We start from the raw sequence: 18,575 nt of genomic DNA, 5'->3' as shown, positions 1-18,575 counted from the left end.
TGCAATTATTTAGCTGCTGACTATGCTGCAGGACACCTTTTGTTACCCATGAGAATTTTTTATTTGAGGTAGAGCGTGAAATAGTCATGTGAGGACATGAGTGTGTGCAAACCACCATTCGTCAGAAAAAGGGAAATTTAGTCATATATTTAGCGGTCATTTCCCCTTTTTTGTGAAATCCAAATACATATTTTTTTCCCTCTCTCTGTGTCTCTTTCTCTCATCCTCACTCTACGGAAGGAAAGAAAGGTGGGTCTAAAATGTCATTTGGTTCTGACACAAATCTGATTGGGCAACGAGAGACAAATTTCCTCTGTGGGTTGAGCTAAACCCTATATAACGTCCTCACTGGTGATTTTCAATTTTAAATCTTTTCATGAGAAGCTAATGGCTGAAAGACTGCAGAACCACAGGTAAGTGAATCTGATGGAAATTTGGGAATGAAAATCTCCCTTAACCCCTCGGGTCGTGTAGGGCTTATGGAGATTGCTAGATATTAAACCAAAGGGACCGTAAAGCTCTGAAAAAAATAACCAAGTATTTTCATCAGGCAAGGGATGTAACAAGAGAGAAAGTCCCCTGTTAGAGGGTATTACTGTGAACCATGGCTTGTTAATGCTGCAGACAAAGCCACGAGCACCTAGTCCAGATGCAGCCCTGAGAGGGGCTACAGCTCCATGCCAATGCCCTGGAAAGCTTTGCAGATCTAGAGGTATAGGAGACGACCCGGGGTTATGAAACAGTATTATTGAGCAAGAGGTTGGCTTTGTGGTGGTGTAGAGATGACAATAAGTTGGAAATAGTTTATTATAGTCAAACTATCACTTGTCAGACAAATATAGCTACTAGAACGGGGAGAAATTTGTATTAAAGCCGCATTATAAATATGAGCATGATGGGATACACAGAAGATGCCTGAAGGTGAGTACCTATGAATATGATGCATTATAGCGGTAGAAATATATTTTTGCTTTTTGGATACAATTTGAAGCAGTTGTCTTGTCATTTAATATTCATCCTACGGGACAATTACAGTGTTAGGCTAATGCTAAACACATGCAATTTGTATTTATGTATGTAAAATGGAAATAGTATGTATCACATGCATGTATGTACTGCCTTGCACATAAATACCTTACATAGAGCATAAACTGGTGCCCACATATAGCATGTTTTGTGTATTTTTGCCTGTGGTACACTGAGATAACACAAAATCAATCAACTAAGTAGCAGCAGCTGGAACCTCATGGCAGACCAGGAAGCATTCAGTGATGTGCGCAGAAGTTGCCTTGCCCATGCCAGGCCAATACGGGTGACAATTTACGAATGACCGGCAGTGGATAGTTTCGTTTTCCCTTAGTGTCTGATATTTAGGACAAGTTGTTCAGGGCTTTCCTCATCTTTTTTTAGCAGAGATTGTAATAGCGTCCATGCTGAAAACTCACTTGCGCACTGCCAGCAAGGTGGGTGTGCATGACATGCGCATGCGTTGTGGTTTGAAGAACCGGAAACAATTTATTGTTGTTTAGACAATTATTTTATCACCCGATGACCCCTTCCCATCTGGGAAGGGGAATCAGGAAAAAAGAAAACCCAAGGGTTGAAATATAAACAGATTTAATAGAATATTTCTAAATAATTAACATTAACAATACTAAAGAACCTATATTGACCCTGATACCTATATAAAATATACGAGGATCATACTCAGCCAATTATATCAGTAGGAAGCTGTGCTAGCTTGAAAACACTGAGACCTTGAAACCCGCATGCCATAGCTGGCTATAAAGTAAAGATTTTCACAAATTCAGACACTAGGGTCTTCTAAAAATGCAGTTTTCCCTGTCATTAGAAGAGACCTTACTGAAAAGTGAAATTTCTGAAAGAGAAATTAACCCTGCGTCGCTCAAACCGGGACACGTGGGAATCAAAGACTTTTGTCCCAAGACAAACATTTGTCGGAGACTTTGAGAGCTTGGCTCTGGCTATAGCAGCAACCTTGCCTGCAGCCCGATCTATGCTAGCCGGCCTCAGTGGGGAAGAGAAAGTGACACAGGATTTAATGAGGTCCATACAACCTTGGGAGACACCTGAAGTGACTGCTGAAGGAGCGAAAGTCTATTCTGTTGCATCTTTGCTCCTGTGTTCACCCAAGTTATCTACACTGCAGCTAACTCGAAACCCCCGACCCGTGTCTCAGTCACATCTTATTGCAAAATAAGCGGAGCTAGATTTTTCCACCCATAGCTGTTGCATGGAAAAGCCGGGGGGACAGCAGCATCTTGTGGTATGTTGTTTCCATCTCCTAAAGTGAAAGGAAAGGGACAGAAGCGATGTTTTGGGCCAAGCCACAAAGTTATTCCGCAAGTCAGGCCCCATAAACTAGGGATGAAGAAGCCTTTCTGCTCACGCAGGATGAACCAAAGCTCACCAGGTTTGGAGCGAGGAAAAGAGCAGTTAACTCTTCAGTTAACATTGATTATTTTCATTATGTTTTCTGTCTTGTAATAAACTTCCCTGTAGATTTCAAGACTCTTCCCCTCAGCTGTCTCCTTCTGCTTTCCTCTGGGAAAAAATGCGCGGGCTCTTCTTTGTCCTGGTGACGTGCACAGCAGGCACCTCCGCTTTCAGACTCCAGCAAGTCAAAAGCACAGGTAAGGGCATGCTTTTTGTCTTTTTTTTTTTTCCTCCCCCTGTCTCCCTCTCCCTTCTTTTCAATGTGCCCTGCTGACAGTAATGTAAAAATATCTCTGATTTATATAGAAAACTGCCCAGATCACACCGTGTTTTTCAAACACTACTATGAACTGCATGGGGAACCTGTGGTTCTGAAATGCCCTTCCCCCAGATACAAACATTTGGATTTTTCTGCCTTGACCCCTAATATCACATGGTATAAAAATGGTTCAAAAACCATGATATCAGGAAGAGATGAAGATCCAAGAATCTGGGCAAAAGGAGATGCACTCTGGTTTTTACCAGCAATGCTAGAAGACTCAGGAGTATATGTCTGCACTAGAAGGTGGGTATTTCAAAGAAAATCCAGACAAGACGACTGTCTAAAATACATTAGCTTGATTCTAAACTCCAGTTATGTTCATTGCGTGTCTGGATGAGACTGATTCCTTGACGGCTTTATTAGAGAAAAAAATGTTGAAAGTCAGAACTCTTAAATGCATTGTCTGTCTCCTATAGATATATACACTGAAATTTGGTTAAATCATGACACAGTATTGCTGCTCTAGCTACGATCTCACGAGGAAATAATGTACAGAGGGTTTGTTCTAGCTTATTTAGGAGCTCACCACAGGGCTGTGGTGAGTGGGGACGTGCTGCAGACAGGGGATTCTGCAGAACACAACCCTCGTGTTATGGCTCCAGAGAAGCAAATAGCCTTGTCTGCGCTTCAGATTGCCTTACGAAGCATATAGCAAGGCACCATGGCTCTGGCGTGGCTTCCTTCTTCCTTATCCCTAATCTTTGCTTTTCTTCTGCTTCACATTCTAAACCAGAATTGGATTGCCTTGATATTGCTGGAAGATCTTTCATGAGACCTGATGCGTATTTACTAGACTGGTACCAGATTTATCATATTGCAGCAGGTTGAGACTTGAGCCATGGCTTTTTTCAGCCTTACTGGTCATTTTTTTCTGAGTGTTTACAATCTGACAGCCCCTTGTACAGTTTCAAATGAGGTATCAGGGTCTGGAACGGAGGAAGGCAAAACCACCCATCACCATTAGACCCTGAACCCCAGAAGGTATCCCAGGTCTTTGTCTCCTGCCAGCTCCTCTGTCCAGCCAGCCTCCCATTTCTGGGGTCTATAGTGGAAAACAAATCTCTGCATCCCTGGAGCTGCCTGTGTAGAGCGCAGTTTCCTTGCTGGCAAGGCACATCTTGCGAGTGACATGTATCACCAGTAGAAGGGATAGACAGGCAGAACCCAAGTTAACAAATCATGCTCAGCATATTAGATTGGCCTTTACACGTGTCTTAGCAGTGATTGCAGCGGTGGGGCAGAAGAGAGGACTTCAATAGTGAGGCCAGAATAACAAAAGGTTGCAAATATTGTCCTAGAGCACAGAGTAGTTACACGAGACCTTGAAGGGTGTTTCTAAATCCCCTTTCTGGACTATTTCTGGACTATTCTGGCTGAGTTCCTTGACCTATAACACCGTGGCAGTGTTACCGACAGCTATAGCAAAATGCTGTGAAACCTGTTTAAAAAAGATATGCAAGAACCAAGTACATAGCTTCATTGCTAACATTATTACAGGATTAATAAACTAAACCCAAATTCTATTTCCTTTGCAAACCATCCCACAGGGAAACCATGACTTTTTTTTCAACATCTTATAAAATGAGGGTAGAAGCAAATAATTACAGGTCTCTGCTTCTGTTGGGCAAGTATTTGGGATTTCGACGTCCGACCTGTAGGAGACAGCCCACCACAGTGCTCTAGCAGTAGTGTGAGCCCATCTGCCTGTGGCCCCCAGATGTTCTCTAGTGGGTCAGTGGGTCACAGGCTGAACGTCCCCTGGCTTCACTGGCCCCCGCAGGGGTCAGGCGCTGCCCTGGGTGGAGGCATCTCCAAGGCAGGCTTTCAGAGGTCAAAAAGGACATAGTTTAATCACCTATTTCCCCCACTTTGGTCCTCTTTGGGACTGGAAGCGATTATCACTTAGGGCCAGGAAGAAAAGTTTTTTGTAATTTTTGTAAAACTTTCAGAGCAGGAATGCCTCCTTTTCTATGCAAAATAATATGTACTTAAGAAATGCCTACTGGTTGTGCAATAAGAACTGCGGATGTATTTTAATGCATGCTTTGAGCTTTTTATTTCATTCTTAGGTTCCAACCATTAGGGTTTTCACAGTCAAGATCTCTTTCAAGGAAATGATGGAGGGTTCATGACACACCTGTGACTGTTTAGGTGGACATGTTCCCTCTCCTTGCAAAATTAAAATAATGCTTTAGCCTGAGGGTGCACAGCAAACTTGGAGTACAAAAAAAAAAAGGAAAAAAGAAAAGACTGAAGCTCTAAGGCAGACATGTGTCAGCAACATGTTTAGGTTGTGCCAAATCCCAGCACCACGTATTTTCTAGGATCCCTCCTGGTATGATCTCAGACTTGGCCTCTTAGAAATGGCTAATGAGGGAAATGGAGCCAGGGTGTCACTCGAGTTCCCCTTGTCACCGGTGGGTGTTCACCTCTCCCTACTCTGTCTGCAGAAACTCCTCCTACTGTGCCGAGGTCTCCATCCACCTCACGGTCATGGAGAAAACAGCTGCTCGGGAGATTGCCTATCTCCAGGTCCTCTTCACTTTCACCTCTGGGAAGATTGTTTGCCCTGACCTGTGGGATTTTACACCAAATAGGACAAGCCTGGAGCTCAAGTGGTACAAGGTAGAACTTTCAACTCTTCTTTGTGAAAAGCCTAATCCCAACCCATTTGTAAAGGCACATACATCCCCACTTTCTGTTTCTCCTGAACATCATGTTGGTAAAGTCATGAGCATCTTAACATTATAGCATAACATACGGGTAATCTGGGGGCAGATGTATATATTGTAAGAAAGGTTCTCCAGGGTGGACTCAGCATGGGGTGAAACGTTCCACATGTTATATGTTCTAACAGGCAGTGTAACTATTTTTAAAGACATTACCTACCCTGATTCCAGGGTTTGCTACTTCAGATTAGGCCCTTCTCTTTGGTGTTATGCTTCTTTTTATGGCCCCTCTAGTGAATCCCAGAAAGTAGGACCTCCCAGTGATGCTTCCCCCACATGAGCTGTACAGGTGGGGTAGCTTTCATTAATCAACTGGAATACTGCATTTGGAGGTACTAGATCCATCACACGAACCTTATAGTGACCTCTTGCCTAACTTGCCAGTCCGTCATTTTTCAAGTAGGCAAGCCTGGGTTTGCCTGTAAGGTCAAATATCTCGCATGTGGCCATCCTCAGCTGTCCAGTCTTGCACTGGATAGCATGGGATTCTTATATTTTCATGATACTTTGGTTTAGCTTTTATTTACTCTCGCATTACAATTGTATGCTCTGCCTTGCGCAACTATCATCCTTGCCATAGGATGCAATACCTAGGCTGGCTTTATGCAGCAGCGCCTATGTTGTACCATACGAGCAAAATGCCTTTGCTCAGGTTTCCCTTCAGAAGCAGGCTATAACCCACTGATTTTTACACTGAAAGGGTTATCAAGCATTGGAACAGGCTGCCCAGGGAAGCGATTGAGGCACCATCCCTGGAGGTTTTTAAAAGACGGGTAGACTTAGTGCTTAGAGCTATGGTTTAGTGACGGTTCTTGTCAGAGTTCGGTTGATGGTCGGACTAGATGATCTGAAAGCTTCCTTCCAACCTAGGCCATTCTATGATTATTTAAGTAAAAGGCTGCCCCCTCAACATAGTTCTAGCTATGACTGTCAAAAAAATCTAGCCTGACTTCATGGGGAAGGACCATCATTGCTCCTAGCAGGGCTCCAACCCCTGTATAAACAGAGCGTTGGTCATACAGAGCAGGAATTTATCACAGTTTATGAGATCATGTAGGCCATGTAATAGTTTTGTGAAAATCTGCACGATTACTGAAACATATTTATCTCAGAAGAATGGCTTAGAATATCACTCTTATGAGGTCATGTATGGAAAGTAATAGTGTTGTGAAAACCTTCATGCTTACTTAAAATGTTTTGTCTTAGAAGAATGTCTTAGATGATTACTCTTAAGAGGATGCAGAAAAAGAGCCTATTATATCTTTTCCATCTTAAAACGTGCACTTCATTGAAAAAGCTATACACGCAGGTTATAGCTAGATTAAAATAGCGATTCTTCACACTTCATATAGTGCCTCAGAGCATTGTAGAGGCGGAGACAAACTTGAAGAACTTGCCCTTTGGTGGGAAAGTGGAACTGCTCAGATTTCCCAGTGATAAGCGAACTTTTATTAGGAGAGAAATGGGGATAAGTAATTTTGCGTGGGAGTTACACATGGCGTAGCTACACCTATCTGAGCCGTAACACCAGCTGCCGTCCTTTCTCCAGGATGCTCTGCCTTTGGAAGACGCCAACGAAAAATTCGTAATTCTGAAAGGTTCGACCGCTCTGATCATGCCTTCTGTGCTACCAACGGACGCTGGCTACTACACCTGCAAGATGCCGTTTCCACATGAAGACGTCATGTACGAAATCACCCGCACAATTCGACTGGAGACCGTCGGTAAATACCCACCCCTTAAAACACCGCGCAACTTCAGAAAAATCTCCTCTCTGTTGGGGAAGCTGAGGAGAGGAACTCGTAGTCGGCCTCTCAGCGCTGCCGAGGGAAGGGGGCCGCCATGGGTGCCCCCGGGCGGGTTTCCCACAGCGTCCCCGGCGGGGCTGGGCTCCCCCCTTCGCCCGACCGCGCGGCGAGCGCCTGCGGTTCTTAAACCGCCTAATTGATGCCGTAGGGGGCGGTGACACCGCAAATGACGTCAGAGGGATTAGGAAATAAACCGCTCGGTACTGGCTCGGGGTGGGGTGGGGGGGAAGCCGCCGTTGAGGCGAACGGGTGACGGCGGCTCGCAGCGGCCAGCAGGGGGCGGGCGTGCTCCGCGCGAGCCAGCACGGCCACGCCCCGCCTCTGGCCACGCCCCATAACCGCGCCCACACTGGCCACGCCCCCCCTCCCCTTGGCCCGCCCTCGCGGTGCGGGCTCATGGTGCAGCCTTCAGCACCAAGGTGTCCTTGTCCGGCGTGCGGGGTCCTGGGTCACGCAATCCCGGGCACAAATACAGGTTGGGCGGAGAACGGCTTGAGAGCAGCCCTGAGGAGAAGGACTTGGGGGTGCTGGTGGACGAGCAGCTCAACAGGAGCCAGCCATGTGCGCTCGCAGCCCAGAAAGCCAACCGCAGCCTGGGCTGCATCAAAAGAAGCGTGGCCAGCAGGTCGAGGGAGGTGATTCTGGCCCACTACTCCACTCTCGTGAGACCCCACCTGGAGTATTGCGTCCAGCTCTGGAGTCCTCAGCACAGGAAGGGCATGGACCTGTTGGAACGGATCCAACGGAGGGCCATGAAGATGATCAGAGGGCTGGAGCACCTGTGCTATGAGGACAGGCTGAGAGAGTTGGGGTTGTTCAGCCTGGAGAAGAGAAGGCTCCAAGGTGACCTTGTAGCAGCCTTCCAGTAACTAAAAGGGACCTACCGGAGAGATGAGGAAGGACTCTTCATGAGGGAGTGTAGTGACAGGACAAGGGGTAACAGTTTCAAACTGAAGGAGAGTAGATTTAGATTAGATATTAGGAAGAAATTCTTTACTGTGAGGGTGGTGAGACACTGGAACAGATTGCCCAGAGAAGGCGTGGATGCCCCATCCCTGGAGGTGTTCAAGGCCAGGCTGGATGGGGCTTTGAGCAGCCTGGTCTAGTGGGAGGTGCCCCTGCCCAGGGCAGGGGGTTGGAACTAGATGATTTTTAAGGTCCCTTTCAACGCAAACCATTCTATGATGCTATGATTCTATAAGATGTGAGCTCGATCCTATCTATCTGTCTCCTCAAACACGTATCTCTGGGCTTGAAATTAGAATTTCTCTCTTTGCCAGTGAGTTTAATAATCAAATGAAAGATGTTGAGCAAAGTGGCACGTTTCTATTTCCAGTTCTGGGGCAATGCCCACAAGTTTCTCCTGCAGTAGCATTGACTCTCTCTTTTCCTCTTTCTCCCTCCAGAACAAGAAAAGAGAATTACACCGATAATTGTGTATCCAACACAAAAGACAACATCAGCTGCTCTCGGTAAGGGACAACGTTATTTTTGGAAACATCTAGTCAGAGAAAAGGTAGAGCAGGTCCTCTTGTGGTGTTATTTGTTGGCATAAATTGTTGTAGTACTTTTGATCTTGACTATATTAGCTGAGGGTCAGTGTTGGAGTAGTTTTTGCTTCTTACCATTTACAACTAGATGCTATCTTCCATGTAGGAGAAGCTGCAGAAAGAACTGCTGTAGATTTTAGCCACCAAGAAAGCAATAAAAGCATGTTTGCACTATTAGATCAGCTGTCCAGAGTTCCCCCTTCACTAAGAACTTTCCTTTTTCAATATTTCCTCAAATTGGCACGGGTTATCTGGTGGCATTGAATGAGCCATCTAGCTCTTTTGGGAGGAGACATTTTTTCATTGGTTTTTACTGTTTGAACTAGACAGTTGTTATTAGTTAGACAGTACCTTGATAGGATCTCCATTTTTCTTTGAAGATTATATTGTGACGAAAGTTCTGTTGCCTTTCCTCTTCCCAGAAAATGCCGGGTATGTTTTACACTAAGCTTTTTTAACTTGGGTGCCATGCACACAGCTGTGTCCTATGATGTCTTAGTTTCCCCTGCCACTTCTCTTTCCATCAGCATAGGACTACCAAGTCATTTTCTGGGGGGTCTGTGTAGCTCTGTGGCGTGTTTTATATCCCTTTTATCACCATCTGCACAGATATTATAAAAAAATTGCATTATTGAGCCCTGTGTTTTCCATATAATGTAGATGCGCACCAGTCTGGAGGCTCTTTATCTTTAGCTCTGAATTGAAATAATTATAGCAAAATTTACGAATTTTTGCACGATTGCTTTATCTCTGGAGGTCCCACCTTGAGCTGAATGTCCTTGCCCACAGCAGCTCTGCGTGAAGCTACACTGCTGGTTAATGCAGTTGCTCCAGAGTGGTAAATCACACCCTGCCCTTTGGGCTGTGATACGTCAGAAGGAGCAAGGCCACAGGAATACAGCTTTGCCTCCTGAGGAATGTGTCTAGTGCCAGAGTTGCTAGCTGTTGCAATGGGAAAGTGATTTGGTTAGTAGCGGGAAGGACTGACAAACTGGAGGGTCTTGCTGCCAAGGAGTTGGGGATCAAAAGCAAACCTCAGTTTTGACTGTAGTGGTGCTTGACGTGTGTGGGAACTTGATCTCCCACTGGAGGTGTTGGTTTTCACCAAGAGAAAGAGTAGTTCTCCATATGTATCCAAATGGGGTTTTTAATTTTTCTTTTACCAACAGGCTCCAAGATGACTCTCCCCTGCAAAGTGTTTGTTGGACTGAGCAGCCACTTCCATACCGATGTGGAATGGCTAGCAAATGACACTGCCGTCGATGTGGTTTACAAGCAAAGCAGAATTACAGAGGGGGAACGACAGTAAGTCTGGCTGAAAGTGTTTCCTTGTGCTTGTTGTTTTAACCTGCAGGGTGACAGGGGCTTGCAGCTGAATGCCAGGTAATGACATGGGATATGGACAGATCTGAAGTTAAGGTGAGAGCTGAGAAAAAAAACCAGACAGGCAAGCAAAAAAACCCCAAGCCCATGGTTGTTCATGGTATACTGCAAATGACCCAACTTCGAGGCTTAAACTTGAAGCACATTTTCATGGGCAGCTGAGCTGATGTAGGAGCTGACTGCAGTGGGAAGCAAGGGGTCTTGATCCTTTCCAGTGCTTCTCTTATCTCTCTCTTTGCCAGCAAAACAGCAACAGCCTCTCCTGGCATTCATGAGGTTCTCTGAACACACTAAGACAGCAGGAAAAATATCCATTTTTTTGTTTTGTTTTAAAATACCATTGTTTTTCCCCCCTAAGTGTTGTTCTTTTCCACATTAGTGAGCTAAACTGACTCACTGAGACGCCCAGTGAGAGCTAGGGCTGGTGCCAGGGAAGCCCTGGGGGGGATGCTGGTGGGAGGACGAAGCAGGATGTCCCACATCCTCTTGCCCTGATCCATTGTCTCTCCCCATCTTGCGGAGCCTTCTCTCGGCTGCCTCATAGCTGCATGCCTCAAGGCTTTTCCCACTAGGAAAGGAGGGAAAAGATCCACTTTCTGTACCCATCACATGTCACCTGAGCAGTGCTAACTCGCTGCGTGCAGGGATGCTGCTCGTGCTTTGCAAATGTGAGGTAAACTTACCGACTGGAATCTCTTAGTTGAGGTCCAGATTGGCATGTTTTATCTCTCATTTGATGAAACTGAGAGTGTCCACAAAGATCATCACCCTCACGTGGGTCATGGTGGCTCTGCCTCTATTGGTGGACGGGGCCAGGGAGGCTCCTGGACTCTGGGATGACATTGCTTCAGTTATTAATGGTTAAACTGGTCACTCACCAGCTAGCACCTTGCCAAAGAGCTCCTTAGATTTAGCATGGGGCAGGGAACAGTTCCAAGAGAGCCTGGGGATGTGCCATCCCTATTTTGAGGGAGAAGAGTGTTTAACAGTAATGGATGTGAGCTGGTTTTGGCCATTTGTGGCCATCGGTGCCAGATAACAACTTGGCCGTGTTTAGTTTATTGCAGAGCTGCAGCTAGAGGCAACATGGTAACTCAGCTGTATGCCCAAGCCCTTATGTGTTTTCACATTCTCCACAGCATATTTGAGACCATTTATTTATAATGTTGTTTACACGGGTAAGTGACAGTGCGTTAAAGCTGTGTTCAGGAGCCATAAAATGTACTGTGACTATAGTCTCTGCAGGCTTTAGAATACAGCAGCACATGTACTTTCTTACGTGGGCTTTAAAAATTGTTTTTGTTATTACTATCACTATCAGATAGTGGTAACAGAGCACTGGCACAGGCTGCCCAGAGAGGTGGTGGAGTCTCTGTCAGTGGAGACATTCAAAACCCACCTGGACACGTTCCTGTGCAACCTGCTCTAGGTGACCCTGCTCTGGCAGGGGGGTTGGACTAGATGATCTCTGAAGATCCCCTCCAAGCGCTACCATTCTGCGATTTTGTGATTATTACTTTTACACATTATACAATTGCATGAGGACAGGGACCATGCCAGCTAGGGCTCATGTGAAGCCCACAATGTGCGAGACACCCCAATTCTGCTGGACGCCTTCAGAATGGCAGCAAGACAAAACAGGCCGAATGCCACCGGGAAAACAAATTCCTCACAGAAATCTCTGGCAAAGCACCCACTGCTGTGTTGCTGCCTTCCTGCAGTATAGTCCCAGGAGGAATTCACAGAGAACTCCATCGACGCAGCGCATAGCAGGCTCATGATCAGATCATCAAAGAGCAGCTGGACAACTGCTCCAGCAATGACTAAAAGATATCAAGAGACGATGTTTGCCTGCAGCTAGAAAACCACTTATAAATAGTTGGACTGATGAAACAATCAGGTTGAAGGAAGCTGGAAACTTCCTAGACAGTTTCTTGTATTGAGCTCTTGGCTTTGGGCGCGTGATAGACAGGACCGGTGTTTCAGTTTGCCGAGGGCGCATTTGCAGGGTTATGTTTCCCATATATCCTCTTCCAGCCAATAGTAACAATTAATCTCAGAAATGAATAGATGGTCAGAGAGGAGGAATTAGGTCCTTCCACAACCCTGTGTAGGGAGCTCAAAGAATTCTGCTCACCTTTCTTCCTTCCTTTTTCTTTATTTTTGCAAGACAAATACAGATCTTTTTTTTTCCTGGAACATTCAACAAGTGCAGGATGGGTGCGGACTTCTGAGACTCAAATAGCTGGCACAACTGGGCTGGAAGACGCAGTGTCCCCTAGTGCTGAGGGGCTAGGTCAGAAATGAGCAAATACCCAATGCATTTTCTTGCAATGTGCTGTTAGAATGAACACATCAAATACAGAAAAGCCAGTTTATAGAAGGATTTAGCATTAAATTTTTCTTTTTCTTCCAGAGAAATTGTAGAAAATGGTGAAAACTTCATTGAAGTGCCACTGATTTTTGATTCTGTTGAAGAAGTGGATTTTTACACAGACTTTACGTGTCTGGCCCAGAACAGATATGGCTACCAAGTACTGCCAACAAGGGTCAAGCAGGAAGGTAACTAGTTTGAATGCTTATTTGGGATAAGTGTTATCATTATTCTGATGCTAAATTATCATCCAAGCCTTTTATACCGTCAGAGCTAGTATTGGGATGAATTATTGCCGGGGGGAAAACCGGTTGCCTCTTTCACCTGTAGACTTCAGAATAGCCTGTTCACAAAATACACTTTCTGTGGGTCATTTTCTGCAGCGATAAAGACCTGTGCTCACATCCCTGTTCATTGGACAGGGCTCCAATTTAGATACACTTTGTAAAATGATGGCTCCGGTGAGACTACTGGCAAATTCCCACTGGGTGCAGCAGGGCCAGATCTCCTCCAGTTCCTCAACAAGTACTTGACAAAAAAAAAAAAGACAATAGCAGAATAAAGATCAGAGTGTTCCTTCTCCTCGTGTACAGACTGCCGCCAAAATAACAAGAGGTGTAAATTATGATGGGTGTTGTTATTTTGGCTCCTAGTGATGGGAAGAGAAAGCCTAAGCTCAGTGCAATTAATGCTGCAGTGTGATAGACCATTGGCCAAGAACCAGCTGTAAAAACAATGTGAAGCAATCCTAATTGTTTCTTTGCATGACGTTGATGAATCACCAAAGCTTGCTCACACTGTGTTAGAAAGGCACATGAACATTTACAGTCTTCGTTATGAGTTATACCTTGTGACTCACTATGCAGCATTCTATGATGAGGGATTTGTACTTGCTTTGCTAGATGATGTGCTGCCCTTGTCTTCCATGGCTACATGGGTATTACTACACAGGAGGCAATCCATGAACCACTATAGGCTGGAATAATACCAAATGGTCCGGATGGACACTGGTCTTGGACATTAGCTGTATTTTGGGAAGAAGATGAGTCTTGGCTTGATCTTTAGTGATTTACAGGAGAAAATATGAGAAAATATTCACAGAGCTTGAGGGTGGACTAGCTGTTAGGTACTCCGTCTCCACACAGTGCTGTTATTTCCTGCTTGGAGTGTATCTGCTTCCACCAAATTAAGACAGAAAGCACATAGCTGCCCTGACCAGGGGTTGGGAAGAGTCATGTGTGTGCAAAAGGATTGAACTTTAAATTCTCACCCTCTATTGTTTTCCAATTCTTCCTCCCATCTTCATACACCCATTTCCCAGAGCGCTCAATCAGTAGGCCTCTTCCTTTCGCAGGTGATCAGCCCTGCTGGAAGGTTAACTTGCAGACATCCTTTTTATTGTGATTTCTCCTCTTCCTCCTTGAACTTAGAGAACTATGTTCCTGGGAGGGTTTTTTTTTATTTTGAAAATATTTTATTTATTTACTTTTCCAGCTGTTGGCTTGTCCTGGTACATTGCAATGATTCCCGTCGCATTGGCTGGCGTGATCCTGGGGGGGATATGCATACACAAGTGCTGGAAGCGGAGAGCCGATAAAGGATACGCAATACCAAAGGTTTAAAATCTGCTTTATTCTCCAACTGCCAACTGAACAGAAAATCATCCTGGCTATCTTTCACGAGAGAGACAGAGAGACAGTTCGGACCAGACATGCTGCTTCCCAGCAGATGGGTGTATATCAACTATTTTCCTCTTCTCCAAGACTTCCACAATCTGATGAAGTTATAAATACAAGTTTGCGTTTTTATGCTGCCAAGATGCAGGAAACCTGCTTCTGTTCGTTTGCAGCTAGGGTGCAATCTGTAGAATTTCGGAACACAGAATACCAGGAGTGTGCCCTGGATATGGGAAGGGTAGGGAAAGGGAGGTGCTCTCGCTTTTTCTAATGCCAATAGTCTTATTTAAAAAAAAAAAAGGAAAAGAAAAACGCTAATATCTAAAAAAAGAAGTTAAGAAAGCTTGCTACAGAAGGACTATTCCACACCAGAGTGAAAATGCAGTTTTCTTATACATCCAGACTCCTTTTATCTTACTTCAGTCTAAAAAGAGTCATTTGTTTTCATTTTCCAGAGCCAAATACAATTGTCATGGCAACTGTGTATCTATGAACTTTTCCACAGAAAATCTTAATTTTTTCACCATTTGGATTGCTCTTTGCTTAAACAGACTGTCTCAGAATATCCCTCCCCCAGAAATAACTGCATCAACATAACAGATAATTCTACATTGGAGAATTCAATTCTGTTTTATCTACCAATATCTCATAGCTAGAGATTCATAGGCAGCTGTAACATGTTGTTATCTTGGCCAGGAAAAGAATTTGGAGGGATTATTTAGTGTTTTGAGAGTCATTTGACTAATACAACTTTTTATTCCTGGAAGTGATTTGACAGATTACCAGTAACAATGTACCGTCTTGCCCTTCTGTGCCTCTATAACTCTTTCATGACTGGCCTGATTCTCCTCTCTGATATGAGTATGAAAGATAAAAGTCTGGCTTAGATTCCCATAAACTATGAATCTGCACCAGTGTAAAGCTGGTACAGCTTCAGGAACCTTGTGTCCTTTAGATTGAAGTATGCAAATTGATTACTCATGATGCAAAACACCGCCCGTTAGGTTAATCGAACTGGATTCCAGTCTTGACATAAATCAGAAGGGAGCAATAAAATAATTAGTGACCATGTTGTGGTTTGAGGATCAGAACGAGTAAAATTACTTGGTTGCTTCCTCTTCCAAGAGATAACACTTATGATAGCCGAGAAATAGTTCCATCATATGTAATATGTATTATCTTCATTTGTATGGGAGGGGAAGAGACACAGCCTTAAGGTCTAGATTGTTACAGACCCATAACTGACATCTCTCACAGACACCAAAGATAAAGCTTTTTTTTTCAGGTAAGTCAGCCCAGAGGTTTTTCAAACTTTGTAGGAAAAAAAATAATCAGGAAAAATGTTGGCTCCAAAGAAACAAATTATAAAGTAAGAATGTTAGAACTGCGCGTGGTTCCACAAACTAAGGAAATGAATGACTTGCATCTATCTGGGAGAGGCCCTAATCTAATTCCTTTCCACCACCACTTAATAGCTGGTTCTGAGTTTAGCCCAATAAATATCCGGAAGGATTTTAATGACTAGGATGTGGCTTGAATTAAGAAACTCTTCAATATATTAGCAAGAACCTTCACATTTTATGATATTTAAGCCCAAGTATCCCTTTAAATAGTCTAAGTCTTTGCTGTGAAGATACAGGCACAGAGACTAGATTTCTAACACAGTCTGAGTCAATGGCGATCAAAGACGACCACAGACCTTACTGTTTCCAAGTGCAGAATATTAAGGATAATGATGAAGAACACACATATTTTATGGGCAGATGGGAAAAAGGTGGCTGCAAGTGTGAAAAACAGTCAATCCAATTGGATATCTGTTCTTTGAAGAAAGAAGACTATAGATGAACTGACCATTGCTGGAAGGAACGTGAAATATATTTTAGATACATCAGGAATGCTCATTTTTATCAAGCAATTACTAGTCTGTAACTAGAGAACAAATTAGGTTTGCCAATAAGTGTAACCTTTCAAAATGTGATTTATTCTTCCTGTCCATCTGTATCCTCCAAGAGTACTGTGATAACACATGAGGCTGTAGGCGCAGGGTTGGATTTCACTAAGCAGTGGAAGAGAAGTAGAACTTTTAGTATATGGAGTATTGGTGCCATAAAACAGTTAAATACCTCAGATCCTCCTCCAAACTAGAGAAGGAGAAAGAAATGTGAATGTGAGATAAAAATTAGGGTACAGAGAACAGATGTTACGTACTCAGTGGTGTCTGGAATACAAAGGGAATGTAAAGAAACGAAGGTTTATCTTTTATGAAGTGATATTTGCTTCTCTGACTGCTGGTATAGTAATATTCTGAAGGCTGTTGTAATAGGTAGACTTGTTCAAGTGAACTAGAATAGTGTAAATGTTTTTCAGGTAGACTTGAACAAGTGATCTACATAATGTAAATATTTTATATCAATTTGTATTGTTATAAATAAGGGCAACATGGTCTATACTGTTTTTGAAAATGTTATGTGAAAGATGGAAAAAAAATAAAAACCAAACCAAAGTGCTGGTGTGTGAGTTGGGTGGGAAAGATGTGAGATGGCTCTTTGGGGGTGGCCGCTCTCTCCTGGAGAGGTGTGATTTCTCCAGCGCTCTGCTGCAGAGGGGCCAGTCCCCTGGGGGTGCAGTGACCCACACTGTCTCCAGACGCTTCTGCTCTCACCCTGCGGCTGCGCCTTTTCACAGCCAAGGGAGGCCAGACCCTGATGGACCAAGCTCCTTTCCCGACTGCCACCATGTTCATGGCTGTCCTTGCTCTGCAGTCTCCCGAGTGTTTGGGCTCACTCTGGGCGGGTGGTATGGGGTGGTCTTTCTCTGGCTACTGGCTGTTGGAGTATTGTGTTGCCCCACTGAGTTCTGTGCCAGGACATCTGGAAATGCAGGTTAACACAGACTGTCGCTGTGGGGATGTGAATTTAGCATGTGCTTCCCAGGTGGGGACGTTTGTCTTATTCAGTTTCCCAAAGGCAAGATTTTTGTCTCCTCCTTTTTTTAGTCAAAATTAGAGAACTCCACTTGTCACTGTATTTTAGGTAGGTCCATCCTGGGATGTTCAGAGTCATTAGCCTCAATGTACTTTGAGGAGAAAATGTCCTGAATCTCAAGGCAAATTGAGACTGAGGACTGACTTGCACTGGTTTGTTATTGGACATGAAAAGAAATGCAGTATCAGGGAATGCCACTTCACGTCAAGGATTCAGGGCTCTGCACCAGAATATTTCTCTTCAGAAAAATTAATGATGTGAGGAGGACAAGACCACCTCATTCCTGGGACTGTGTGGGTTTATAGCATTTGCCAGAGAAGTCAGCCATCTGCAGCAGCTTCAAAAGTACACCTACAGAGGGGAAGAGGCTGGTGTCTTGAGTTAGCATCCAGGGCAGAGCCTGTCCCTGCAGCGGTAGTTCTTTTCAGGAAGTATGAGTTCAATTAACAATTATTTTCTTGTTTTGCTCAGCATATGTGATCTTGATGTCAGCTTTCCATCTGAACAGGCAGCATAACTGATATTTGACCAGAGTAGCACCTAAAAGAAAGTAAACATGTAATTTGGAGAGCACCAGATAATTAGATCTGCTGGTTCCCAAGTGAAACCCTTAAATAAATGCGGGAGCAAATGGAAGTAAGAACTCGATCTGTGCACAGAGCTGATCTTGGCAGATCAAGATAAGGTGGTTACATTTTTTTTTATTCTAGTAGCTGGAGGGGGAAGTTATGCATGCAGGAGGAAAAGAAACATGAGGTACCATTGCCAGGAATAATGCTTTAAATATGAGAATAGCTGATGAAAGTGTTTGACGATTATTCTGACTCAAGTCTGCAAAGCAAGAGGCCCAGGAGAGCAAAACAAGGAAAGGAATAGATCTTATGTTTTGGAGCTGACTCCCTGTCCACTTATAACCTCAGAGCTGCTAAAGATAGCCTCGGGTGGAGTGCCTCTCATCCAGCCTTCGACCAGCCAAAAGGAATACCGCTGGTCTAAGCCAACCGTTGATGTTTCCTCTCCACTCAGTGCAGAAAGAGTTATCTCCAGTGCCTAAAACAGATGGGTTGAATTGCCCTCTGGAGGTGCCTGTCTTTTTCCACCAGTTTAAGACAAAGTGAGACGAATACACCTTGGATTACAGGAACGATTGGTTGTGGACCAATGGATTTCAGGTTATCAGAAGGATTATAGGAAAAAATGGACTTAAGCCCTTTCACATAGTCAATGCTGCTGGGCTTTCTTGGAGAATGACTTTAATGCTGGCAGCTCCCCATGCAGAGCAAGGACACAGG

At 44.3% G+C, this 18,575-nt stretch overlaps 1 protein-coding gene across 1 annotated transcript; it reads left to right on the top strand.

Moving 5' to 3' along the window:
- The first annotated feature begins 273 nt into the window (after positions 1-273).
- Positions 274-16,786, top strand: IL1R2 (interleukin 1 receptor type 2). Its single transcript, XM_054220549.1, has 9 exons — positions 274-413; positions 2,524-2,654; positions 2,764-3,022; positions 5,230-5,404; positions 7,058-7,232; positions 8,723-8,788; positions 10,036-10,171; positions 12,666-12,811; positions 14,118-16,786. Exons 1-9 carry the CDS (start codon positions 388-390, stop codon positions 14,243-14,245), a joined length of 1,242 nt encoding a protein of 413 aa, XP_054076524.1. The 5' UTR covers positions 274-387; the 3' UTR covers positions 14,246-16,786.
- Positions 16,787-18,575: the final 1,789 nt, after the last annotated feature.

This window comes from Rissa tridactyla, chromosome 1, assembly GCF_028500815.1.
Source record: "Rissa tridactyla isolate bRisTri1 chromosome 1, bRisTri1.patW.cur.20221130, whole genome shotgun sequence".
Taxonomy (NCBI): Eukaryota; Metazoa; Chordata; class Aves; order Charadriiformes; family Laridae; genus Rissa; species Rissa tridactyla.
This window is presented reverse-complemented; position numbering and strand designations above follow the sequence as displayed.